At 52.4% G+C, this 26,744-nt stretch overlaps 8 protein-coding genes across 10 annotated transcripts; 3 read left to right on the top strand and 5 right to left on the bottom strand.

Moving 5' to 3' along the window:
- LMH87_003494 (uncharacterized protein) lies at positions 1–3,263 on the bottom strand (the record flags this gene model as incomplete). The annotated part of the gene is made up of 6 exons (XM_056193721.1): positions 1–127; positions 452–761; positions 825–1,071; positions 1,127–2,135; positions 2,187–2,940; positions 3,023–3,263. The coding sequence occupies 6 exons, from the start codon at positions 3,261–3,263 to the stop codon at positions 1–3; spliced, it is 2,688 nt and encodes an 895-aa protein (XP_056048289.1).
- A 1,717-nt stretch (positions 3,264–4,980) lies between these two features.
- LMH87_003493 (uncharacterized protein) lies at positions 4,981–5,292 on the bottom strand (the record flags this gene model as incomplete). Its single annotated transcript, XM_056193709.1, has 2 exons — positions 4,981–5,128; positions 5,204–5,292. 2 exons carry the CDS (start codon positions 5,290–5,292, stop codon positions 4,981–4,983), a joined length of 237 nt encoding a protein of 78 aa, XP_056048288.1.
- Positions 5,293–10,489: 5,197 nt separating this feature from the next.
- Positions 10,490–10,936, bottom strand: LMH87_003492 (uncharacterized protein; the record flags this gene model as incomplete). The annotated part of the gene is made up of 1 exon (XM_056193698.1): positions 10,490–10,936. The coding sequence occupies one exon, from the start codon at positions 10,934–10,936 to the stop codon at positions 10,490–10,492; it is 447 nt and encodes a 148-aa protein (XP_056048287.1).
- A 1,753-nt stretch (positions 10,937–12,689) lies between these two features.
- On the top strand, positions 12,690–14,340 carry LMH87_003491 (uncharacterized protein; the record flags this gene model as incomplete). The annotated part of the gene is made up of 7 exons (XM_056193687.1): positions 12,690–12,759; positions 12,825–12,869; positions 12,931–13,211; positions 13,277–13,394; positions 13,485–13,771; positions 13,850–14,038; positions 14,095–14,340. The coding sequence occupies 7 exons, from the start codon at positions 12,690–12,692 to the stop codon at positions 14,338–14,340; spliced, it is 1,236 nt and encodes a 411-aa protein (XP_056048286.1).
- A 365-nt stretch (positions 14,341–14,705) lies between these two features.
- On the bottom strand, positions 14,706–15,838 carry LMH87_003490 (uncharacterized protein; the record flags this gene model as incomplete). The annotated part of the gene is made up of 2 exons (XM_056193676.1): positions 14,706–15,029; positions 15,116–15,838. 2 exons carry the CDS (start codon positions 15,836–15,838, stop codon positions 14,706–14,708), a joined length of 1,047 nt encoding a protein of 348 aa, XP_056048285.1.
- Positions 15,839–16,170: 332 nt separating this feature from the next.
- Positions 16,171–16,921, top strand: LMH87_003489 (uncharacterized protein; the record flags this gene model as incomplete). Its single annotated transcript, XM_056193664.1, has 2 exons — positions 16,171–16,247; positions 16,315–16,921. 2 exons carry the CDS (start codon positions 16,171–16,173, stop codon positions 16,919–16,921), a joined length of 684 nt encoding a protein of 227 aa, XP_056048284.1.
- Positions 16,922–17,119: 198 nt separating this feature from the next.
- On the bottom strand, positions 17,120–17,506 carry LMH87_003488 (uncharacterized protein; the record flags this gene model as incomplete). The annotated part of the gene is made up of 4 exons (XM_056193652.1): positions 17,120–17,173; positions 17,226–17,341; positions 17,406–17,441; positions 17,494–17,506. The coding sequence occupies 4 exons, from the start codon at positions 17,504–17,506 to the stop codon at positions 17,120–17,122; spliced, it is 219 nt and encodes a 72-aa protein (XP_056048283.1).
- An 820-nt stretch (positions 17,507–18,326) lies between these two features.
- Positions 18,327–25,901, top strand: LMH87_003487 (uncharacterized protein; the record flags this gene model as incomplete). Of its 3 annotated transcripts, none has more annotated exons than XM_056193639.1 (1): positions 18,327–25,901. In XM_056193639.1, one exon carries the CDS (start codon positions 18,327–18,329, stop codon positions 25,899–25,901), a length of 7,575 nt encoding a protein of 2,524 aa, XP_056048282.1. The 3 variants fall into 3 exon arrangements, with proteins under 3 accessions (XP_056048282.1, XP_056048281.1, XP_056048280.1); XM_056193638.1 differs by having other exon boundaries at positions 22,962–25,901; XM_056193640.1 differs by having other exon boundaries at positions 23,214–25,901.
- Positions 25,902–26,744: the final 843 nt, after the last annotated feature.

Below are 26,744 nucleotides of genomic sequence, written 5' to 3'. Positions count from 1 at the left end.
TTACATTCCTTGAAAGCCTCCTCTGCCGGAACCGAAAAAGCTGCCGAAGTCCGGCTGCATGCCGTGCTCGGTGAACATTTGGTCGATCTGCTGGGCTTGCTGCTGCTCTTGGGGTTGGCGTGTCCGTCTGTGGAAGAAGCCAAAGCCGCGAGATCGTTGTTGTTGCTGCTGCTGCGTCTGCTGCGTCTGCTGCTGCTGCTGCTGCTGGCCCTGTTGTTGTTGTTGTTGTTGTTGTTGTTGTTGTTGTTGTTGTTGTTGTTGTTGTTGCTGTTGGCTCTGCTGTTGCTGCTGCTGTTGTTGCTGAGCACGCTGTGCTGCCTGCTGCTGTCGAGCTTGCGCCTGCGCCTGCGCCTGTGCTTGGGCCCTGACCTGTGCTTGTCTCGCCTGCGCCTGCGCCAAAGCCTGCGCTGCTCCAGGATGTTGCATGGCCATCATGCCGTTGGTGTCGTACATGTTGCCCATGTTCATGCTTCCCATACTTTGACGGCCGCTTTGTGGCGTCATGTAAGGGGGTGGCTGGCTGACGAATGAATTGCCCATCTCTTCCAGCGTTCCAGGGAAGAAGAAATTGGGATCCTGGGCCATAGTGACTGATGTGCCGTCCTTGGAAGGCTGGAAACCTAGCTCCATCATGGGTTGGTTAGGATACGCAAACGGGTCGTCCGATGGGAACATGAGCGCATCAAGCTTGTTGACTGGGTTGTGTGCGTTCTGAGTGGCGACGGAATGCGGCATAAATGCTAAGCGGCTCGAACTTGCTGCTGTGCTCTCAGAGTCAGGTGTGGCTCGGGAAGACATGTCAAGCGACAGCATATCGTGCATACCGCCACCAAAGCCATTCTCAACAAAGCTTTGCTCAGATGGTGCCATGCTGTCCATGGAGAAGGCGCTGGTCGACATGTGCCCGCTGTGGGTTCGCATGAGGTCCTCGGATCGTTGCGGCGACATGACGTGGGACACTCCGGGGTGCCCAGCAACCATACCGCTGGGTTTGCTGATGGACCGCTTTGCTGAAGCAATTGCCCGGCCACGGGCTTGTTCCAGAGCTTCGGGGAGCTGCTCAAAGACAGCCTGTGTCGCAGTTAGTAAAGTACTTGATCAGCGTGCATTGCCTGGCTTCACTTACATTCAGAGACGTCGTCAGCATGTCTGCGACCATGCTCTTGTCTGCCAGGTCAGCAATCAGCTGTCGACCAGCGCGAGCGTCTGCAAGCACTTCGGCGCTTGCTGGCTTTCCAGGGTTCTCCAATACAAAGAAGATGAGCGATAAGACGGCAAAGTATTCGGTGTAGAGCATGAACCAATAAGGGCCACTCAAAACACGCTGCTTTCGGATTTCCTGGCCGATGTGGATGACGTTGCGGGAGACGCTAATGGCTGCAGCGGCGCAAGCATAAGACAAGTCGTCGACTTTGATGCCTTGGCAGAGGCGTGGTGACATGTAGTGTAGAAAGGGGCGATATAGAAGAAGTTGCACATGAGCGTAGGCAAAGCGAAGTAGATGCCGAACTCTGACGACCTCGATGGGTCCTTCTGGGCTCGGTCGCCACGCTTCAGGTAGGCGTTCAAACCATCGTTGCAGTTCGCCTTCAATTTCCTTGATACGCGTATAGCTGACGGGATTACCTGCTCCTCCCATTTCAATCTTCACGCTTCCCTGCATCTTGATCGGATAGATGAGCTTAGAGATCTTGGCTAGAACATCCATCAGTCTCGTGTGCGCATTGAAAGCTTCGAAGAATGAGGATGATCCAGGCGGTGGGCGCATGACGCCTTGATTCGTCACGTAGTCATCGTCTACTTCCATCGGAAAAGGTTGATCGATATCGTCGGCGCTGAGCATAAGAGGAAGACCCAACATTGTCGAAACATATATGTCCATTTGTCGGACGACGTAAAATATTCGCTTGCGTAGTTGCTCTTCTATTGGATTCAGTCGCGCATGTTGTAGGTGGCGGTGCAGACCCATGCGGAGGCATGATCTCATGGCGATGCCAAGGATTGCGTAGCAGGAGCTGAGGTTTGAGGTAGATTGGAGAAAGAGTGTCATGAAGAGGAGTGCTTGTATAGAGGTTAGCGTGCGACAATCACCAATGTCTTTGATGAGCGCTCGAGCTGTTTTGAAATATTTGGTCCTGAAAAGACGTCAGCAAAACCTGAGTATCAGGGTGTAGAAGTTGGCATACCCTTCTTCCATGGCCGCCTTGTACCCAGTACCTTCGGCGGCTGAGGAGTCGAAACTATGGTACATGCAGCCAAGGGCGAGAATGGCGAACAAGAGGCCGAGAAATTGTGTGTCTTCGGGGCCGAGATTTTCGAGTGGAATTTCGTATATCCGCTCAAACTGGCTGTTGAATGTGGGAACGTGGACGATGCGGGTGAGGCAGGTGGCGCAGGTGAGCGAGTAGAAGCATAATCTTCGAGCCACGTCCTTCGGAGGTAACTCGGGATACGTCGACATGGTGGAAAGAGGAGAATTGGCGTGTAGTGATGCAGAATCGGGATTGAGGACGGCAGAAAGCTGGTCGGGACGCGGGAGAAAGGGGCTCGCAGTCGTGGTGCCAAGCAGACCGCGAAAGTGCTCCTTCATCTTTTTGAGAAAGACGACACCGGACGAGTTGCCGTGGAAATCCCAATCACCGCGCTCATCAATATCGAGCTGGCCGAGAGAGTCAACCATGGAAACCAGCTGCGGGTCGGGAGTCGAGGGTTGTGGTATGGGAGTGCTGCTTTGCATTTTGCCGGCGGCTTGTATTCGAGATTGTTCCCGATGTAGAAATTCCGCTTGAACACTGGGGTCCATGTTGGAGTCGGCCAGGTCAATATCGGGCATAAACTTGCGCAGCAACGTCTCGGCGCGGTGTAAACGACCTTCTAGAGCCTCGATGTATTGTGGCGCTGGGTTGCGCCGTCGATTGGAAGGCTTGTCATATGTGCAGTCTGAACATCATCAAAACACGTTAGCAGAGATTCTAGCGCACGAGGACCGGCGCAAGCGCATTCGGCGCAAGATACGACTCACCATAACTGTAGACAGAGCAGTGTGTACAGGGCTGCTTGCCGTCACACTTGATCTTTTTTCGACGACATTCGTCGCAGGCTCGGGTGACTCGACGGCGCTTCTGTATGGGTTGAGACGGAACATCACCGACGGCGGGACGGTCATCGAGCTCGATATCAGACTTGATGCTGTCGGTAGGTGAAGGGGCGTCGTGGATGGTCCAGTCCGTGACGGACAGCGTGGCGGCCTCGTCGTCAGACATGTTGGGTTGGGAAGTGGCGCAGGTGCCACGGCCAAGTTAATCGCGGGTGACGAAAGCTGAGATTGGGGGAGCAGGATAACGATGTTTTGGAGGACCCCGACGAAGCACGGATGCAATGTCTAAGCGGCAATCTCCAACCGTCCGTCTCCTACTCGGCGATTTTAGACGAGCGTCGTGGTCGACATAAATCCTGATGGCGAGCACGAGAGAGGGGGATGGCTTGGCGCAAAAACGTTTGAAGGCGTCGGCGAGCGGATAGACAGGTAGAGTCGCTGGGTACTCAAAAATCGGCGATGAAAAATTAAAGCACAGAGGTAAAAGATGTAGACAATAGGGCGGCAACTGGACGGCGAATTTCGTCTCGGTCGGAGTCGTTGGCTGGCCGGATGGTGGGTGGCAGTTGGTGCCGGGGAACAGACGAAGCCAAATGGGCAGCGTCGCCTCTCCCAATTACCCCAGAGTCGGACGGGCGCAATTTGCCATCAGATAGAAGGCAGAGTCGAGGAGAGTCGAGGATGATGCGACTGGTGAGAAAAGGCGCAGCGGATCGCAAAGAGGTGCAGCGACGAGGCCTGGGGGGTACCGGACGGAAAGAGGAGGCTGTGGTTGAGAGATCGGTGGAGGAGCGAAAGTCGAGTGAGACTTTTTGTCTCACTGAACTTGGACTACCTTGCCCAGACTAGCAGCCGGGCTTCTGGATATTTGGGGGGAAGAAAGCGAAAAGGCGAGGCGAGAAGGGGCCCTGGCCTGGGGGGCTCTGCTCGGCGGGTGAAGTTCACTTTTAGCGTCGTCAGTTTGCGCCTTTTTAGTGGCTACAGCAGGCTTGGGGCGCTGACACAGTGGGTGGCCAGCGGGCAGTTGTAGTGGCTGCAGCCACTGAGCAGGCCGCTAATTGACAGTTGCCCCGGTACATGAGTTGTGCAACGCGCCACCCTCAGAAGCGGCCGATACGCTGTTGCATTATTAGAGGACGTTGCGTCAAAACGATGCGCCCGGACGAGGGCAAAATACAGAGTAAAGTTATCAGTAGGCATGGGGCGCAGGTGCAGGTAAGATATCTACATATATGCCTACATATATACCTACATATATACCTACGTATATACCTACAGGTACCTAGCAACAATGACAGTGCGTGGCCAGCACAGCACAGAGCAGCCTCAAAACCCGAACTGCCCACTCTAGGTACCTAGTTATATACCTAGCTACCTACGGATAGGCCCCAATTAAGGAAAATAGAGCAAAGCGAGAGACGATGAAAGGAAGGGTCACGTCCCCGGGCGTCGGAGGCAAGGCTATCGCCGGGGCGCCTCCACAGACTTGCAGTGCGCGATGTGGGTTGCGACTGGCGGCGGCGCTGCACCCAGCTGGGCCGGTCTTCGCTGCAGGCAGGCAGGGCCCCAGGCTCGGTCAGGTACTGTAGGTATTCACAGTGTCCACAGGTCGGCCGCCAGGACATGGCCCGTTGAAACTTGCCTCAATTTTGTAATTAATTCGGGATATTCAGCATCAGTCGGAATCGACAAAGTACATTTTTAGAAAGGTGGACAGCCGAGCTGGCCGACTTGACGGGCCAGGCTCCGTCACCTCAACCCCCCGCGCAATTGTTGCCCGCACACCTTGTCTCGTTCTAGGGGTCCCTTATACCGGCCGGCCCATTATGAATGTCCGCCTCCCAATGCATCACCAGTCACTATCAGGACCAGTAGTTTTGTTGTCATTTCAAAACGGCCTCTACACCGGCGCAAGCATCCATTTCATACATCATTCTCTCCATCACCTCTTCTGCTTCCCGGTCCGGCTCATCGGTCACCAGCCTACTGAGTCGGTCGCTTTGGCGGTGGCTTCTTCCGTTGACTTGCTGGCTTGTACAACGACAGTACCTCGGTCAGCCTCCTTTCTGCACCCTTCTTGCTGGTACTCGTACGGTATTCGCTTACGGGCAAATCACCCCTGCAAACTTGGTGGCTGAAGCTGGCTGACGCTGCGGCTTGGTCCCAGGGGTGAGGGAGGGGCACGCGGCGAGCATAACGGCCGAGTTTATTTTATCCGGCCTTCTCATTTGCTGCCCCCCCTCCCTCCGTCTAATCAGTGCTTGATTTCCCAGCTGATAATTATAGCACGGAATACAAATGATGGCAGTGACAGCACTTGCGGTGTCCGGGCCAGGCCAGCTGAGAGCCTGTTCGTAAGACTGTCCGCCACAATCTATCCACGGCCGCAGCTACGCGGGAGCATGGCAGGGGGGATGTCCTGTAATGATGAACCCTCCAAGCCTCGCTCGATTCCTCGCCATTTTCATATCGACATCTGAGACGCGTGACGACGACTCGTTGGCATCGAGAGCACGTCCCGCCTGTCTACGTATGCCCGCGATCCACCACCGCTCTCTGCCAGCTGCCACCGTTGCATTTACCCAGCGGGCTAGCGGGCTGTTCGCCTTCGATATTCCCTTCTCTGCGCTCACTAGCAAAACTGGGCGTATGTCGCATCTGCTGCCACGCTAGCCAGCTGCATGCTTGTACTTCGCAGAGTCGCAGAGGGGAAGGAGGGGATGGGGGGGGCCCCAGAGCGAGAAGCAGAGGGACTTGTGTTGATTGAGTGTGCGCTAAATCCTCCCACAACGAAGAAGACGGTTCGGGCGGCTCAGCTGTGGGGTCGTCGAAACTGGTGCTAGTTAGTCCACGTCTCGCTCTTCGCTTTTGTCTTGTTCGCATCCTGTGTCTCGATCGCTTCGAGCTTGCCGGCTGGGTGGACTACGTCAATGCAAGGTAAGCGGTTGCCCCCAGCGGCACAATTCAGAACACTGTACGGAGTACTCGCACACGTAAGAGGGTGTCGGGGTATATACGTCTCAGAAGCAGAGTATGTGGTCAGTGAGCACTCAACACCAACCAGTTGGAACAGCCACGGGCAACACCCTAATGGCAACGGCCCGCACCTCACACTTCACGAACGCCTCGTTTTCCCGAGAGTAGAGTTGCATCATCCGGGACAACCATGTCAGAGCTCGTCGGCGGCGTACTGAGTTGATTCGAATGCAGCAACACTAATTTTAACAATATAAGTTAGCCTCATTCCTCTTCAGCCCATGGCCAGGGCCGTGTCGATCTCTCTGCTCTTGCCCAACAGAGACACGCTTCCTTGTTCACTACTGACGGGGCGAAAGAGGCTCAGAAGCACAGATCATCGTACTGATACAAGGACGAGAAAACTTCCGATGCTGCGGCCCGGTCAAATCGGTCAGCTGGTCCTTTATCGCTGCATCATCTTCAAATGCCAGCGTTACTCAATCAATTGATGTCATACTTGACATACAGCAGCGCACTTTTGCCTCTTCTTCCTTGCCCACTTCAGCATCTAGAACCCTGAAACTTGACTTCTGTCTCTGGCAACTAATTTAGCAGCCGTTCCCTAAGAATACATGGCGTCGCAGCCCATCGTGCTCCGCCACAATCCACGACCAAAAAGAAATGCAAGCCCGCACATTTCTCGTGGAATGGGTTGGGGCTAGGAATCCCATTGGGAGACGACGCACTCCAATTCGGCCCACAGGTGCCGATTCTCCTGCTCTTCTATCGCTAGCACCTCTTTGCCAAGGTGCCGTGTTGCCGTGATCCGAGAGAGAAAGAGAGACACACAACGCGCGCCGCCCGCCTGCGAATGAGCGAAAACAACAAGCCAGGCCACCTGAAATAAAAGGGAGGGCAACGCGAAACCACCCACCGCCGGGCTTGCTTCTCAAATCGGGCCTGACAGACCGGAGGCAGTGTGCCACAGCGGGGATGCCGCCAAAACGAGAACCGCTAACAGACGGAGAGGCTTGCGTCACTCTTTTTTTTTCTGCCCTCCCTTCCTCTTCCTTTCGACTGTCATCATCGTCGCTTCTAACCCCAAAGTCTCTCCTGGCTAGGATGCCCACTTCCCGGAAGCCCACACAGTCCCTGTCTACATGTGCGTGTGCCAACGTGCGAGAAGAATCCACTGCGACGACAGTTCCGCGCCACCAGAACATCAACTGGCCGAGTCGGTAGCGGGCCGGCGCAGCTAATGGTCATTATGAGCGCAGCATAGTCGCACAAGTAGCCGACTTTTTCCCCTCGAAGCGGACGTCAGATCAACGCATTGTACTGCATCGCCGTCTTCGCGGCCCTCTGCATAATGGTAGCATTTGTCGCAATGCCATTTGCTTCTCCAGTGTGCGCTGTGGTCGACCCATCTCGCTTGCGCGGCGCATCAGCGACTTCGGAACTTGCCAGCGAGTCAGGGTTCGCTGTCGATTTGTTCACGGAATCGCTCGTCGCTATTCCACCCACCCACCACCTCAGGTGGTATAAGCTTTTTGGCGGGCGAGTGCGCCTTTGACGCTCGGCCCTTTGCATTGCTCTGCCAATGCCTACGTCGTTGCCTCCAGCCCAGCGTCTGCCGATCTGCGAATCATGTTTTGTGTTGATCCAGCCATGTCGCAGTGCCAGTTTACCTTTCTCTCGGGACCGATTGACCCTTGGCTGTCCGAATCGGCGACTGTGACACTTTTCCAGATCCCGCCCACACACTGACGTACGCGCATCTTGGCGAACTGCCACTGCAATCAAGTCTCTATCGCTGACTACAATCTCGTCCTTTCCGAATGAGGGTAATTCCGCCCGGCAGTAATTTCTATCTTTCCGAAATTTGTGACAACTTTGCGGTTAATCCATCGCCAACAAGGCTGGCCGCCCCCAAAGAAAAAAAGACACTAGCAAAAATTGAAGCCCATAATCATAGTAATTTTCGACTAATAGTGCCACTTTGGCCGTCTCGGCGCGCCCATACCCAGCACTTGTAACGGCAGGAGCCGTTTAGACTTCTTTGGCTGCTGACGATAACAACCATTTTCAAGCTTCGACCTGCAGCGCGACGCCACTAAAGCAAGTCCATGCTCAGCTGCCCACGCCTAAATTTTAATACTTATAGTCCACGTTTCGTATCCAACATATCAGCGGACAGCCATTAGGCATGAAAACAGGGTCCACATCGTACCGAATCGTTGGGGATCCCTGCGAGAGCCGGGCTAGTTCAAAGCCTTCTTTTCTCCTTTGCCAAGGTGTGCTAATGCACCTGCCGTAATGCGTTCTGCAGTACAAACGATAAGGCATATCCATTGTTGACTAAGAATAATCTTATTCACTTTCTCTTTCAAGGCCTCGGCTTCTTCTTCCGCCCTTCAAAACCCCTACATGGATTGCAGGGGAAAACAGGTGCTTGCCCTTGCAAATGAAGCATGAGACACGAGATATTGCGCCATGGATCGCACCTGGCGCCGAGGCATCATGCGGGTAGAGTTGATGTAACATCGTCACTTATACCATCGACAGTGTCTTGCACGACCATCGGTCTAGCATAGTTGGACATCAACGCAGCATAATAAATTTGCCGTTCTGACTAGCCTTGTCAATCTAATGCCACTCAACATAATGTGGCGTCATGTTGGTGTGTTGCCCCCGGCCAGTACACGTTTCGGCCCCATGGCCCGGACGGCGCAACACTCCAACGACGGCCGATGTGCAGCGTTTTCCCCCCCACGTCATTGATATCAAAGGAAAAAGTCTCTTCTAGGGCATTGTAGCTTATGAAAGGGCTGGCGTATCACCGACTGCCTATTTCCGAAGGCTCTTACCACGATGCGCCGTTCCCGTCCCCACGGCCAAGTCCATTGGCAAATAGGAATGAAGGCCGGTGACATAAACCAATATACCTGATACAGTAAACGATTTAGAATACTCCGCAATGGTCCCATTGATGGGTGCTGAACAGTCACTTGCCAGGGCCACGCCAAAGTCCGCAGCTCCAAACGACCTTGCATTACGGACAGCCAAGTCGTTGCGAAACTATTCAGTCCGACGGCTTTCATCCTTTTGCAAAATATCACTTCTATCTGTCATTGGGACAGTCTTAGGTCCATGCATGTTTTTCTGTAGGTCAAAATTAATTACAAAAGTCATTACAAGAATCATTTCTTCGCCAAAACATCAGCCAACACCACAGAACGGTGCATGGGTGGTCACATAGAAGCGCGTCAGATCAACTCCAGTTGTAAATTTGTTGTGAACAGAAAAGGTTTTATGTTTCATTTTGAACTCACTTCGGGGATTGCACGGCTTTACTGCGGCATTGCCGACATCCCGGTGCGTCTTTCCAAGATCAGACCAATGCCTCGTGCAACGGATACTACGGACACTCCAGAGTGATCTCCAGGCGGAACAAGGCCTAAAGTCAAGTAGGATTTTATCATAAACTTTTTCAGCTAGTTCTGCTTCTTCTGCGCGTAACGAAGCTGAGTTATGGCTCTCAATATATTGCGTCTGATGAAGTGCTCACACGCCGGTTCGCGTCTCAGCTTGATCGATGATATCAAGGGATACTCAAATCAAGAGATGGACCACACGGACTCGCGGAATTTATATAGCTTGTCTCCAACGAAAGCAGACTTTTGTCGCAGTTCTCGCATGCAGTGATCCGTTCCATGCAACGCCAATCTCTGTCAAGGTGGTGGACGTGTTCAGCAGCCATCCACGTGTCTACCTGGCAGGCCGTGTTCTTCTATATTCACTGATAGAACGACCAGTCAATATGTACGGCCATAGCCGAGTGACAAAATCTGGATCCCGTCTGATCTCCGAGCGATAACCACTCGAGCGCCTGAATAGTAGCTGGGTCGGTGACGACCAGCGAACTCCGGGTGTTGTACGTTTCGTTTTTACTTTTTTTGTATTTCAGCACGACTATTCTAGTCTATCGCTTTACTCGCTTTAATCGCAGAGGGATAGTACTAAAATTCTTTGATTTTAAGCGAAAGAGAAAACACAAGACCTACACTCTAGCGCAGATGCAAGTTCGATTGGTGGCATTTCAGCAATCGCACTTTTTTTGCTTCTGCTTTTAGGGTGACTGTGTAATAATCACTAACTAGTCCGTTATCTGTACCTCATATCTTACCTGCTTTTTGTTTCTTTTGAAGTAATGAGCTCTGGGTGCGCACTTCGTTTCCAACTGGACTTCTGATCCACGCTCCTCGCCACTTACACGCCACCAACAGAGTCCTTGGGTCACTAAGCAGCGTCACTTTGGAGAACTGAGCATCGCATGTGACTTCTACTTTCTTTATTTATGTACTCAGGTTGTGAAAAGCCCTATACAGAAAAAAAAATTATATACATATCGCACAATGCTCGCCGGCAATGCGCTTAAGCACCGTTGATGGTCCAGCTGGCACCACGGATGAGGCTACCGTCGTTGTCGTGGCCACCAAACGCCTTCCAGATGTCAAGGCAAGTGTCGATGGAGTGGTCGTTGCTGAGGTTGCGGTCGGCGACAATGGCGGTCTTGGTGACGCCGTTGTGCTTGATGGTGATGGTCTTGCCGCAGAGCTTGTTGTGCTGGGCAGCGCCATAGCGGTCAAAGACGTCGGCGGGCATGGCGACAAAGGAAGCGCCCTGGTTGACATTCTTGAAGTAGGTGCTGATGCCGCAAGCACCGGAGTCGCGGAGGATGTGGTGGCACTGGGTGGCATCGCCGTAGCGGAAGATGGAGATGTTCTGGTTGCTGCCGGAAGCACGCTTCTCAATCTCGGTGCTGGGGGCAGCAGCAGCAGTGGCTGCGAGGGCAAGGGCGGCAATACCAGTGTAAAGCATTTTGAATTGTATGTTGTGTATGTGTTTGGGAAGGTACAGAAGATGTTTGTGGTGTAAGTGAGGCTGTCTATTTAGAAAGAGAAGGTGATATTTCTGAGTGTTCTCAAGAGTCTCTTATATACTTTTGTCTTCGTAAGACATTGCTGTATTCGAATTCTCTCCGGTTTGCCCGATTCCTCATCCTTTGATCCTGTTTGGTTATAGCATCGCAACGTTGGCTCCCCAAACTCGGCGACATCCAGCCTAGGGTGAGATTAGCGTCCAGGAACCAAAATCTCACCATCTCCCCGACCTACCGACCGCACCAATCGCTGCATCAAAAGAAATCGCCGCCCTGTGTCAGGCAACTTTAGGCCAGGCACGGTTGGATGTAACAATGTCTTTGGCTACTTTCTGAGTCTAGACCCTGTCCATCGATGATTTGGGCGACTCAGGCACGCGCTTTTGGCATTGGCCGATTCCCTTCCCGCGTAAGCTTATTACGGGGTGCGGCGACTTTAAGGCGGGCTCCTTGCCCAATTGGTGGAAATATGGGTTGCAAAAGGAACTCAACCGAGCTTCTTGACGGGACCATCACTCTCATGAAGACCAAGCTTGGACGAAGAATGCTAGAGACAGAGTATGCTTTAAAGTTATGACCGCGGAATAAGAGTCTAGGGCTCAGCCGTTGCTCCAGGCACCAGATTCAGGATAATTAATTTCCATCACTAGCATCGTTAGCTTCCGACTTTCTATAAGCTCAATAAGCTGTGGATGTGGATTCCTCTATCATTCAGGATTCATGCAGGTCTGATATTGGACAGAAACTGGTACTAAATGGCCGCTTTAATGGCACATTTGGGCAATTGCCGACTTTGCCAAGGTTTCGAAGGAGTCGAGGTTGCTTCCTGCTGTACTAGCTTAGACAATGGATCTACTTGAGTGGTGGGTTGAAGGAGCGGCCATCGCCAATTTAGTTGCTTAGTGGAGAACGGCCAATAATCACGACCGCCTGCTAGCAAAGGCTGATGGCAACGCGCAGATGCCGAGTGAGTTAATTCTAGATTCGGCCCGCGGAGCCCAAGACAAGGCATGGAGCTACGGAACCAGATAGTCTGCCAAACAACTGAGGCCCAGAGTTAGCGTGACTCAATTGATGAGTAAATCGACCAGGTAAGCATCTAGACACTAGCACAGTTCAATCCCACTAACTCAGACGTCCATGTTGCAACTCGCATGTTGATACTCCAAGCAGTCTCAGGCGCAGCCCGAATGTAATCGCGCAAACAGAATCGCGTGGGTGAGAAATGGGGGATACCACCAGAAACCGCAAAAGATGGCCAAGTCAGATGACTCGATCTGCAATTTTGGTATCAGCACGCAGTCGATTACCTGATTCGTGTGCTACTCAGTATACGTGCCAGATGAAGTTAGACATTCTCACACCAAAGAACCAATCGCAATGAGCATATACTGTTCAGAAAGATACCCATAATTCCGTTTGTTGAACTAATTTATAGCAGTGCGTCACCAAAATTGTGTCTATTGGTTTTTGGTTGTGGCCGGCCGAGTTAGTGTCACTAATCACTGCATCGAGGCTGCTGGGCGGCTGCCCCTCCACAGCTTTGCTGCTCCACCAGGCAACAGCACACCCCGCCATGGACATGAAGCTCCAACCAACCTCATCCATCGCTGTTGACCCCAGCAGAGCTAGCACGCCCTTTCGGCATCACATACCGACAATCACCGATCATCAAATCGCTTGAATTCTTTGATGGCATCTTCAGGCGCCTCTACAGATGCGTCCGCGCAGGCTGCCTCCGTCGAAGAGCTTCTCGTCACAGGCAAGCTCTCCCCAGGTGTCCCATCATCTCGTCTTCGCCTTTCGCTAACGCCATCTTCTTTACAGAGCTGCCCAAGTTTGATCTCGATCTTTATATTCAAAATTATACCGGTTTGTCGCCCAACCTGCACGCGTCACATAGCTGCGAGAAATGACTAACTTTCAACACCAGGACGAACTCGGCTCGATCGTCTTCTGTTAATAGGCAAGAGCTGCGTGCCTCTGCGGCTCGATGCACTAAAAGCCGCCATCACGGAGGCAAAGAGCGGCAGAGATGTATCACAGTACAAACAGGCATGGGACTGCATCCGAAAGCTGGCTCCCGAGGAGCCCGAAGCCACGCGAGACGAAGCCTGGATCGATGCCACCGAAAAGTCCAATAAAGCCGAAACACAGCGTCTCGAGTCAGAACTCAAGGGCTACAAAAATAATCTCATCAAAGAAAGCATAAGGGTAATCTTGCGACATATGCGCAGCTTGCGTCGTGCAGGCAGCCAGGGGCTAACGTGGTGGTACAGATGGGCAACGAAGATCTCGGTCGTCATTTCGAGGCCATAGGCAAACTCAACGATGCCAGCGACGCTTACAGCCGCATACGCCAAGACGTTAGCAGCACAAAACATATCATTGATTGTGGTATGCATCTCGCCAATGTGTCACTTTATCGTCGAGACTGGAACATGGTTCTCACCAACACTGGCAAAATCACCGGCGTACAATCAGCAGACGAGGAGCAATCGCTGCAGACCTTCGTCCGCGTCATGTCTGGTATTGCTCATCTGAGTTTGGGCAACTACCTAGAGTCGGCAAGAAACCTGCTACTCATCGATTTCGCCGTGCCTCCGGCCCAATACAGTCATGTCGCTAGTCCGAACGACATTGCTGTCTATGGCGGCCTAACGGCGCTCGCCACTATGGACAGAGCAGAGCTTCAGCGTCGCGTACTAGACAACCAGTCATTTCGAACTTTCTTGGAGCACGAGCCACACATCCGTAAGGCGGTGAGCTTGTTTGTCAGTGGCCGTTACTCCAATTGTCTCTCTATTTTGGAGTCATACCGCTCAGACTATCTTTTGGATGTATACTTGCAGAAGCACGTCAGGGAGCTCTACACGCGTATCCGCACAAAGTGCATCGTGCAGTATTTCGTTCCATTTTCGCGTATTACGTTGGAGAGCCTTGAGGCTGCGTTTGGACTGCCGGGGCAGTCCCTGCAGGATGAGCTCATGGACATGATTCGCAACGACTTCTTGAATGCACGCATTGATGCCAGAAATCAGGTAGGCGCAACCGTACGCTTCAATCATATTGACAACATTCTGATTCTCCCCCCTAGTTACTTGTCGCTGTTCAGCAAGACCCTCGCGCAGATATGCAGAAGAGAACACTGGACACGGCGAAGAAATACGAAAGCGAGGCCACCGAGCACCTGCGACGTGTAAGCATCATTTCTGCCGGGCTCGAGGTGGTGCCCGGCAGGACGGATACCACTGGACCTCCGGGGCAATGGTATGAGGAACCGAGGCAGCCCGCTATGATGGAAAGCAGGGAGAATGGGGGCGGCGACATTGAAGTGGCATAGGGGTGCCATTCCGTTCCAAGCAGATTTCGTGAAAGCGCGGGGGAGAAAGCTGCGAGCATTGGCCGCTCGGTGATGCGGTGGAAATAGCTCTATACAAATTCCCAGACGTGGCGCATTGTCTTCTTCGGAGTTTTAGCGTATCAATGCATGCAGATAGTCTGTGCTCATGTATACGAATCAGTGCCATAAATAAATTTTTATAAAGGGCATGTCGAATGTGATCTCGTCGGATTTTGTACTCTCGTTTCAATTCATTGAAGTATGCCAGGCGCAAGGGTATATCTTTCATTCCTGGTGTGTGGTATATATCAAGCTCCATTGTACAGCAAGTTTTTGTCCTGAGTCTTTTGAGTCTTTTTTTTCGTCTATCCCATCAGCTGCCGCAAGTCCTCCGGCGGCCAGCGGACCTGCGCAAACGTTAGGCAGCGCTTGATGCTCTGCAAGAACTTGCGCGTCACCTCGTCTCCCATGACGTGGCCCTTTTCGCCGTCGTGAAGCTTCTCGCGCGCGCTTCGCTCGTGGATGCCCACCATGGTCACGCCAATGGGCCACGCCGCCTTGCCGATGCTCAGGCGGAGGTAGCCGTTGTTGGCGTCAACGTAGCGGCGCTCCTGCAGGGCCTTGACGATCTCGACAATGGGCTCCAGGAGCGAGTCGTCGAGGTCGCCAGTTTCAAATTTTCGAAAAAGCTATAGGCACCAACATGGTTAGCAGGCGGTTTTCGAAGAGAGGCATGGGATGGGGCCGCTGGGTTGGTGGCGGTATAGCTACTCACCGGCTTCATGTTTTCAATGGTTTGTAGCATCGCATTGTAGGCAATCTTGCTCGCGCTGGTCTCGCGTCTCTCCTGCTCCATGGTGCGCTGATATGTGCTGAGCACCATGGTGAAGTAGCTCGCGAGCTGTCTGTATAGCCACTCGCGCTCCTCCTTCCCGCCGGGCACCGTGTCGACCTTCATGTCCTTCTCGTCCACCAGCTTCAGCGTTGTCGGGATCGGTCCGTCCGTCAGCACGGTGCTAGCCTTTTTGTAGCGCCGCAGTCTCCCGGCATGGGTCTCGCCAAACAGCACTGCCGGGTGCCCCAGCTCGCGCAGCTTCGCAAACAGCTCTTCGTCCGGCACGTCGTCGGCGGCTGCCACGCCGTTGCCCTCGTCATTTTGGCTCGGTTTCTCCTGCTCCGGCAGGCCTAACCGCCGGCGCTTTGCCTGCTCTTCTTCCCACTCTTGATCCTCGCGCCTCCGCCGCGATTCTTCTGCCAGCTTCCGTCGCTTCTCGTCGCGCGCTTCCTTCTCGGCAGCTGTGTCTTCCTCGAGCTTGCGCTTCGCGGCGGCTTTGGTTTCGCGCTCCTTTTCCACAGCAGCCTGCTCAGCCTGGTAGGCCTTTCGACGCTCCGCTTCGACTTCGGATCGTTTGAGGAACTTCTTCTTATTGTCGCTGTCGTCGCTCGCGGGCTTCTTGCTCTTGGACAGCTCCTTGCCCATCAAGGCTGCAAAGTCCATGGTTGCCTAGAGTCGTGTTGTTTGCGCCGGGGTGGTTTCGCCTCAATTATTACTCTGTCGGTTCTCTATGTACTTTTTGTATCGTCCGGGGTCGAATTTATTATGCGCAATGTCGAAAGAGGTGGAAATTTGTCGTTGTTGAAAGTTCGAAGTCGCGATCCAAAAGCTATCGATTACGGCTATTTGCCGGGTAATACCACAGCGACGAAAAGTGAGGCTGTCACTTTCCGTCCTTTTTCGAAGCCAAATACGTAACAGCCATCGCCTAAATAACTTGAATCTTTATGCTCATAGCGCGTTTCTCGAATTTCCCATTTCTATAATCTCCGCAAATGTCGGACGTGGGTGAAACTCGGCCTGAGCCGCCCTTTCTAGTTCGCCTCTTCTACAACTCCGGCTCACTGATCCAGTACGTCCAGCACCATTGCTCTTCCAAGCGAGTTTGAGCTTAGAGGCAACTGACAAGTCCGATTTAGCCCAGAAAGCTTTGTTGATCCAGCACTGCTCTCGTCCATCAACATTTACACCTGGGCATCATGCACTCTTCAAGAATTGATTTATGAGCTAGCGGATGCTCGGCCGAATCCGCTTCCTTCACCAGCCATAGGCACAAGAGTGGTCTTCCAGCATGTATCTCCTGATCTGAAAAGTGTCAGCTCCGTGGGCGGTGGAAGAGCCAAGTTCGCCGTCAAGGATCTTGGCAGTAGCGTGCTAGGTGCTGGCGGTCCAGGCGCTGAGGATGACGAGCATCCGAATGAGAATAGAGGCTTTGGCAGTACATGGACACTACAGGACGCACATTTTGCGGCTGGGGACTACATTTCATGCGCGTTACTGCCACCCTTGGATGACGGGTCTGTTGCGCCTGCCTACGATGCCATAAAATCACAGCAGACTCCAAGACGAGCAGTGCCCGTTCAGCCAGCTGCTTTTGGCAACCGCCGAAACAATTATAGCCAGAATTCTCGAAAATGGGACGAGAATGAGCCTCCCCGAACTTCGCGCGGCGATTGGTGGGTGGATAATCAGCGGCAACCGCCCAGCCGCGGGAGAGGTAGAGGTCGTGGCAGAGGTCGGTGGTGACCCAGTTGCTACTTGGGCTATTGTAAATAGCAAAATCTCGGTATTTGCTATCGAGGCATATGAATAAATACCCGGTCGTTCGGACACTGCATGTGTCGAAGGAGAATCGAAAATGGTCGGCAATTGATTTTATTGCGCATAAACGAACGATATATATACACGGTTCTCCGCCCTAAACCACAGCGCTTGACTCTCCATTTATTTCTCGTATGCGGTATCGCCCTTTCTCTTCGCTCGTAGATCCCAGAGACCCTAAAGATGGTCCGTTAGATATGGTATTGGTTCGGGTCAGTTTCCTGCTCACGTCTGTGTTGTAGGCAATGTAGCCCATGATGGTGGGAATCACCGCCACATACATGAATGTGATACGGGCATTCCTTGGAGTCCAGCGGAAGTACTGCACGCGACTCTTTTGCATCGCTATCCCCTGCAGGTTAGCATGGCTTGGCCAATTCGTGGTTCGGGGAAGGGAATCGTAGCGCACCCTGCAGCTTCAGGTAGGCCGGATCCGGCTTGACGTCTGATGTGTATTCATTAGCTGGGATCAATTGGTCTGTATTCATGCGCCATACTGAGGTGCGCCATCTTGACAAGTCTGCAGGCGGTTGGAGTTTGGGTGATTGAGATGTCAGAGCTGCTGGTCGCGACAATCTTTTGGCCCAGCTGCTAGAATTAGTGCATTACATAAGGCAATTTTCATCGCTATGATTGGTTGCTGTCGAGCTTTCTGGCCTACCCTATATTCGTTGGTTCACTCGCGCATCGCGCAATCATACCCTCGTTTCAGTCCTCCAATGTATTAAATCTATTTCTCTGCTGTGTTACAGGGTTCTGCATACATTCTTATTGCCCTTTATGCTTTTTATGAACAAGTCTTGTTGTGAGCAGGTCACCTAAAATCGCATTGCTAAGAAGCGTAGACAAATCCAGCGATGGGCCTGAAGTTGCATCACAGCTCATCTCTCTTTTATTGAGAATGCAACTTTTCTGGGTTGTCAGAAAGAACCAGATACTAAGATTAAACAGTTTGAGCCATATTAAATCCTCTTGCTACATGCTGAACATTGTCAAACGATGCAGTGGCGAGGTTGAGGTCACGTGATAGCGCTGCGACGGCAGCAAGCTAGCGCGAGCGCCTGTCCCTGATAGAAAATTACCGTTTCCAAAGGGCGATCCAGCCAAAATAATTTCATCAGCACCAAGTTTGGTTGTTGCCGTACGCCGCTGTGAAAACGGCACTTCCTTCATCGGGAGAAGACCATTACACGATACTATTAGGTGCTTGACTTCTCAATTTTTGAGATTCAAGTACTTTGCGCGTCGTGACACGCGCGCGCGGCGTGAAGCCATCATCTAGGCACGACATTCGAATACTGACCATCACGACTGGTCGTCAAGCCTAACCATGTCGCATCCGCCGCCACCACCTCCAGGCTGGGGGCCTCCCCCTCCTCCGCCGCCGCCATCAACATTGCCGCCTCCTCCGTCAGGACCGGCCCCTGCGGCCCCCCCTCCCCCAGGTCTCCAGCAGAGCGACCCTCACATGGCCAAGTTTGCCCAGAAGAAGCAGGAATGGCTTCGACACCAGCGCAATCGATTCGGAGAGAAGCGCAAGGGTGGCTTTGTCGAGACTCAGAAGGCAGATATGCCCCCTGAGCACTTGCGCAAGATTGTTCGCGACATTGGTGACGTGTCGCAAAGAAGATATACAAACGACAAGCGCAGCTACCTTGGCGCCTTGAAGTTTATGCCACACGCTGTTTTGAAGCTTCTAGAGAACATGCCCATGCCTTGGGAGTCTGCACGCGAAGTCAAGGTTTTGTATCACGTCAATGGCTGCCTGACACTCGTGAATGAGATCCCTCGTGTCATCGAGCCTGTTTTCTTTGCGCAGTGGGCGATGATGTGGACTTTCATGCGTAAAGAGAAGGCTGATCGAAGACTTTTCAAGCGCATGCGATTCCCGCCTTTTGATGACGAAGAACCGCCGCTGTCTTGGTCCGAAAACATCGAGGACGTCGAGCCTCTCGAGCCGATCCAGATGGAGCTGAACGAAGATGAAGACGAAGCCATCTACGAATGGTTTTACGACCACCGCCCGCTGCTCGACACCCCACATATCAACGGACCCAGCTACAAGTCATGGAATATGACATTGCCTCAGATGGCTGCCCTCTTTCGACTGAGCAGACCCCTCATCTCCGACGTCATTGACAAGAACTACTTTTATCTCTTCGATCTCAAAAGTCTCTTGACTGCTAAGGCTCTCAACGTGGCTCTGCCGGGTGGCCCGCGATTCGAACCTCTATATAAAGATATCAACCCGAACGAAGAGGACTTCGGCGAGTTCAATGCAATCGACCGCATCATCTTCCGAAACCCCATCCGAACCGAATTTCGAGTCGCATATCCATTCTTGTATAACTCGCTCCCGCGAAGCGTGCACATGTCATGGCACTCGCAACCTCAGGTTGTCTTCAACCGTGCAGATGATCCTGACCTGCCGACTTTCCATTTCGACCGCCGCATCAACCCCATTTCATCACGTACTGTCGCGCCGAAGAATGTCGAACTTTCACTTGAAGACGAACTTTTCGGGGCCGGAAACGATGAAGAAGACGAAGAAGATGGGTTCACACTCCCGGCTGGCGTTGAACCGTTCCTTGCTAATGAAGAGCTTGACAATGAACACACTTCATCGGCCATCGAGCTTTGGTGGGCTCCATTCCCATTCAACAGACGTTCAGGACGCATGGTCAGAGCGCAGGACGTGCCTCTGATCAAACAGTGGTACCTTGAGCATCCGCCGACTGAACGGCCGCCCGTCAAGGTCCGTGTCTCGTATCAGAAGCTGCTCAAGAACTATGTTCTCAATGAGCTACACAAGAAGAAGCCCAAGGCCCACAACAATCAGAACCTGTTTCGTTCGCTTAAGCAGACCAAGTTCTTTCAGCAGACCACAATCGACTGGGTCGAGGCTGGTCTTCAAGTTTGTCGACAGGGATTCAATATGCTGAATTTGTTGATTCACCGCAAGAACCTCACATACCTGCATCTGGATTACAATTTCAATCTCAAGCCTGTCAAAACCCTGACAACAAAGGAGCGAAAGAAGTCTCGATTCGGAAACGCTTTCCATCTCATGCGAGAAATTCTGAGATTAACCAAGCTCATTGTTGATGCGCAAGTGCAGTACCGCCTCGGCAACATTGATGCCTTCCAGCTTGCTGATGGTATCCACTATGCATTCAACCACGTTGGCCAGCTGACTGGTATGTACCGATACAAATATAAGCTCATGCATCAGATCCGTACTTGTAAGGATTTGAAGCACTTGATATACTACCGCTTCAACTCTGGGCCCGTTGGAAAGGGTCCTGGTTGTGGTTTCTGGGCCCCATCATGGCGAGTGTGGCTGTTCTTCATGAGAGGTATTATTCCTCTCCTCGAGAGATGGCTTGGAAACCTGCTTTCGCGACAGTTTGAGGGTCGACATAGCAAGGGAGTCGCCAAGACAGTTACCAAGCAGCGAGTCGAGTCTCACTTTGATCTTGAACTCCGCGCCTCCGTCATGTCTGATCTGATGGACATGATGCCTGAAGGTATCAAACAGAGCAAGGTCAATACGGTGCTGCAGCACTTATCTGAGGCCTGGAGATGCTGGAAGAGTAACATTCCGTGGAAGGTTCCCGGCCTTCCTGCACCCATCGAGAACATTATTCTCAGATATGTCAAATCGAAGGCCGATTGGTGGATTTCCGTCACGCACTACAACCGTGAGCGTATTCGGCGAGGCGCTACTGTCGACAAGACAGTGGCAAAGAAGAATGTTGGTCGCCTGACTCGTCTCTGGCTCAAGGCCGAACAAGAGAGACAACACAACCACATGAAGGATGGCCCTTACGTTTCCTCTGAGGAAGCCGTTGCTATCTACACCACGACTGTTCACTGGCTCGAGTCGAGAAAATTTTCCCCAATTCCCTTTCCTAGTGTCTCGTACAAACACGACACAAAAATTCTCATCCTCGCTTTGGAGCGTCTCAGGGAGGCGTATTCCGTCAAAGGTCGACTCAACCAGAGCCAGCGTGAAGAGCTTGCCCTGATCGAGCAAGCGTATGATAGCCCCGGTACTACACTGGAGCGCATCAAGCGATTCCTCCTTACTCAGCGCGCTTTCAAGGAAGTCAACATTGATATGAACGACAATTACAGCACCATCAACCCGGTATACGACATTGAGCCTATCGAGAAGATCAGCGATGCCTACCTTGACCAATATCTCTGGTACCAGGCCGACCAAAGACATCTCTTCCCAGCCTGGATCAAGCCCTCCGACTCTGAAGTGCCCCCTCTGCTGGTTTACAAGTGGGCCCAGGGTATCAACAACCTCAGCGGCGTATGGGAGACCGAGAATGGTGAATGCAATGTCATGATCGAGACAGAGCTGTCCAAAGTTTATGAGAAGATGGAGCTGACGCTGCTTAACTCCCTACTGCGACTTATAATGGATCACAATCTGGCTGACTACATCACCTCCAAGAACAACGTTCAACTGACTTACAAAGACATGAACCATGTCAACAGCTACGGTATGATCCGTGGTCTGCAGTTTTCTGCCTTTGTCTTCCAATACTACGGCCTGGTTCTCGATCTGCTGCTGCTCGGTCCTCAACGTGCGAGTGAAATTGCTGGACCTCCCCAGAGCCCCAACGATTTCCTCCAGTTCCGCGATCGCGAGACCGAAACTAGACACCCCATTCGCCTGTACAGCAGATATATTGATAAGATCTGGGTCTTCCTCCGATTTACCGCCGAAGAATCTCGAGACCTCATCCAGCGCTTTTTGACAGAGCAGCCCGATCCCAACTTTGAGAACGTCATTGGCTACAAGAGCAAAAAATGCTGGCCTCGCGACTCGCGTATGCGCTTGATGCGCCACGATGTCAACCTTGGCCGCGCCGTATTTTGGGATCTCAAGAACAGACTGCCTCGCTCAGTGACTACAATTGACTGGGATGATAGCTTCGCTAGTGTCTATAGCAGAGACAACCCTAACTTGCTATTCTCCATGAGCGGTTTCGAAGTCCGCATTCTGCCAAAGATTCGGAATCAGAATGAGGAGTTCCCTGTCAAAGATAGTGTTTGGTCACTTGTCGACAACACCACCAAGGAGCGCACGGCGCATGCTTTCTTGCAAGTGACGGAAGACGACATCGCCAAGTTCAACAACCGAATCCGCCAGATTCTGATGTCTTCTGGATCGACAACTTTTACCAAAATCGCGAACAAGTGGAACACTGCACTCATTGCTCTTTTCACATACTATCGTGAGGCTGCTGTCTCGACAGTGGAACTGCTCGATACCATTGTCAAGTGCGAAACCAAGATCCAGACTCGTGTCAAGATCGGTCTCAATTCCAAGATGCCCTCTCGTTTCCCCCCTGCTGTCTTCTATACTCCTAAGGAGCTGGGTGGTCTTGGCATGATCTCCGGCTCTCACATTCTCATACCTGCCAGTGACAAGCGCTGGTACAAGCAGACTGATACTGGAACCACTCACTTCCGAGCTGGTATGACGCATGACGAGGAGACTCTTATACCCAACATTTTCCGTTACATTATTCCGTGGGAAGCAGAATTCATTGACTCGCAGCGTGTCTGGACTGAATACTCCCAGAAACGCCTCGAAGCAAATCAGCAGAACCGTCGTCTCACTTTGGAAGATCTCGAGGACAGCTGGGACCGCGGTCTGCCTCGTATCAACACGCTCTTCCAAAAAGATCGCAGTACACTGAGCTTCGACAAGGGATTCCGCGCTCGCGCTGAGTTCAAGATTTATCAGTTAATGAAGAGCAACCCATTCTGGTGGACTAGCCAGCGTCATGACGGAAAGTTGTGGAACCTGAATGCCTACCGAACTGATGTTATTCAGGCACTTGGTGGTGTCGAGACTATCCTGGAGCACACTCTCTTCAAAGCTACAGGCTTCGCGTCCTGGGAAGGTCTCTTCTGGGAGAAGGCATGTCTCGCCAATGGAACCATGCTCCTGCGCCATGATCATACTCAAGTTGCTGTTGAGGCCGTTAAGGAGGGCGATCTGCTTCTGGGACCTGACGGAGGCCCCAGACGCGCATTCAACATTGTCAGCGGCAAGGATCGACTGTACCGCATTAAGATTGAAAACCAAAAGGAAGATCTTGTCGTTACTACCAACCATATTCTTGTCTTCCACAAGGAGACCGCAACCGCCAGCTACGACACTCACGAGATGACAGCTGCTGAATACGCTGCAATGGAGTCTGCAGAGAGAGCCAAGTACCTGCTATTCTCGACACCGCGCACAACAGCCACAGAGGGTACTATCCCACACACGGATAGATTCGTCGTGGACGACATCGTCCTTGAGTCTGAGCCGACGGAATGGGCCGGATTCCGTGTGGATGGAGACCAACTCTATCTGCGCCATGATTACCTTGTGCTCCACAACAGTGGTTTCGAAGAGTCGATGAAGTTCAAGAAGCTGACCAACGCCCAGCGATCCGGTTTGAACCAAATTCCCAACCGTCGCTTCACCTTGTGGTGGTCGCCAACTATCAACAGAGCCAACGTCTATGTTGGTTTCCAGGTCCAGCTTGATTTGACCGGCATCTTCCTTCACGGAAAAATCCCAACGCTGAAGATCTCTCTGATCCAGATTTTCCGTGCCCATTTGTGGCAGAAGATTCACGAGTCTGTGGTCATGGACATGTGTCAAGTCTTTGACCAGGAGCTGGAAGCTCTAGGCATTGAAACTGTTCAGAAAGAGACCATCCATCCCAGAAAGTCTTACAAGATGAACAGCTCATGCGCTGATATTCTGCTCTTCGCAAGCCACAAGTGGAATGTCACTCGCCCATCGCATCTCAATGACACAAAGGATGTGATCGAGCCGACCACCACGAACAAGTTCTGGATTGATATTCAGCTTCGCTATGGTGATTATGACTCTCACGACATTGACCGTTATACGAGAGCCAAGTATCTCGATTACACAACCGACAGTGCCAGTATCTACCCGTCTGCCACAGGTCTGATGATTGGTATTGATTTGGCCTACAACATGTACTCGGCCTACGGAATGTTCTTCCCCGGTCTCAAGGTTCTTGTTCAGCAGGCCATGGCCAAGGTCATGAAGGCAAACCCTGCTCTCTACGTTTTGCGTGAACGTATCCGCAAGGGTCTTCAGCTGTACGCCTCCGAGAGCAATCAAGAATTTCTCAACTCTCAGAACTACTCTGAACTTTTCAGTCAAAAGACGCAGCTGTTCATCGATGATACCAACGTTTACCGTGTTACGATCCACAAGACCTTCGAAGGTAACTTGACAACAAAACCTATCAATGGTGCCATTTTCATCTTCAACCCTCGTACCGGCCAATTGTTCCTGAAGATTATCCACACCAGCGTCTGGGCAGGACAAAAGCGTCTTGGCCAGCTTGCCAAGTGGAAGACTGCGGAAGAAGTTGCAGCGCTCATCCGATCACTGCCCGTCGAAGAGCAGCCGAAGCAACTCATTGTCACTCGCAAAGGTCTCCTTGATCCTCTCGAAGTGCAGTTGGTCGACTTCCCCAACATTTCCATCCGTGCGTCTGAGCTGCAGCTTCCTTTCCAGGCTGCTATGAAGGTTGAGAAGCTTGGTGACATGATCCTGCGGGCCACAGAGCCTCAGATGGTTCTTTTCAACCTCTATGACGAATGGCTCAAGAGTATCTCGTCTTTCACCGCATTCTCGCGTCTCGTGCTCATCCTGCGGGCTCTGCATGTCAACCCTGACAAGACGAAGCTCATCCTCCGCCCCGACAAGACCATCATCACTCTGGAGCATCACATCTGGCCATCGCTGACAGATGAGGAGTGGATCAAGGTTGAGACTCAATTGCGTGATCTTATTCTGAATGATTACGGTAAAAAGAACAACGTCAACGTCTCCAGTTTGACGAGCAGTGAAGTACGAGATATCATCTTGGGTATGGAAATTTCTGCGCCCTCCATGCAGAGACAACAAGCCGCCGAAATTGAGAAGCAGCAGCAAGAACAGGCTCAGCTCACGGCCGTCACCACCAAGACGCAAAACATCCACGGCGAAGACCTCATTGTCACAACGACATCGCAGTTCGAGCAGCAGACATTTGCCTCCAAGACGGAGTGGCGTACACGTGCCATTGCTACGTCGAACCTGCGCACGCGCGCGAAGAACATTTACGTTTCTTCAGTCGACAATGACCTTGACGACGTCACTTACGTGATGCCGAACAACATCCTGAAGAAGTTCATCACCATTGCCGATCTGCGTGTGCAAGTTGCTGGTTACCTGTACGGCGCCTCTGCGCCGGACAATGACCAGGTAAAGGAAATCAAGTGCATTGTCATGATGCCACAGGTCGGCGGCCTCCGCAACGTTCAGCTGCCACAGCAACTGCCTCAGAGCGACTTTCTCGAGGGCATGGAGCCTCTCGGCGTCATCCACACCGCGTCCGGCAGCGAGCTGCCCTACATGGCGGCCGCCGACGTCACAGAGCACTCGAAGCTTCTAGATGCGCACAGCGAGTGGGACAAGACCAACACCGTCACGGTGTCGGTCGCCTTTACGCCCGGCAGCGTGTCGCTGTCGGCCTGGGGTCTCACGCCGCAGGGCTACCAATGGGGCGCCGAAAACAGGGACCTGCAGAGCGACCAGCCGCAGGGCTTCGCGACGACCATGGGCGAGAAGCGCAAGCTGCTGCTGAGCCCACGCTTCCGCGGCTTCTTCCTCGTGCCCGACGGTGGCCGCTGGAACTACAGCTTCATGGGCAGCGCCTTTGCTGGCATGGAGAAGAAGAGCGTTCACGTCAAGCTCGACACGCCCCTGCCGTTCTACAGCGACCAGCACCGGCCTGTCCACTTCCACAGCTTTGCTGAGCTCGAGGACATTGGCGTCGATCGTTCAGACAACTTTGCATAAAAGCGCAATCTAATGTCCGAGAAATTTGTGAAAGGGGGTATAGCATGGAAAGATAGCATGGAAAGGATACAGGCAATTTTATTTTTGCCGAGGAGTCCGAGGAGAAAATCACATGGAGGAGGAGACACGGCGTTGAAAGCCGAGAGTGACATTTTACTATTACATCATTGTATTTCTGTTCATCATTTTTCTGGTTTGTCGAAGAGCATAACAACCTGTTATGCCATGATATTCTCTGTAGTACTAGCTTGTCGTTGATACTGGGTGGGTTGAAAATAGAAACTTGAGAAATTAGTCTGACGCCTCTTTGCAATGCCTTTCTCGTGCCGTGCGAAATTCTGTAATGACGTGTAGGCCAAAGCATCGACATCAGCTCTCGCGGGGCGCATTGAGCGGACATGCCGCCGCATGTCGTATTTCCAGCTCTTGCCGACAGGACGAACCCTATTTCTATAGTATGCATTATGATAATAGCTGGTGCAAAGGTGTGTAGAGGCCGCCGATGACTACTTTCACACCGAGACGTGATCCCCATTGGAAGAGGACAACCGGTGAGGGTGGCGCAGATGAGATGACGTCTGAGCTGGCGTCACGGTGAAGCAGTTCATAAATCAGATATCCAGAAAGTTAATGCAGCTCACCGGGGTAGCCTTGCATGCATACGGCCGTAATTTAGAGAAGGACGGCGAAGGCGACACTGGTGAACAGCTGCCGGAAGCCTGAGCCGGAAGCTGTGGCGCCTCCAAAAGAGAAGGTCAGTTTGGGGGAGCAAAGTCAAATTGGACTATTTTATGCATTATGCATGTCGCATCTGTTATCCCACATCGCGCCGTTAGGCTGCGC

The sequence above is a fragment of the Akanthomyces muscarius genome, chromosome 2 (assembly GCF_028009165.1).
Source record: "Akanthomyces muscarius strain Ve6 chromosome 2, whole genome shotgun sequence".
In the NCBI taxonomy this organism is placed as follows: Eukaryota; Fungi; Ascomycota; class Sordariomycetes; order Hypocreales; family Cordycipitaceae; genus Akanthomyces; species Akanthomyces muscarius.
The sequence above is the reverse complement of the archived record's forward strand: the minus strand, read 5'-3'. Positions and strand labels throughout refer to the sequence as shown.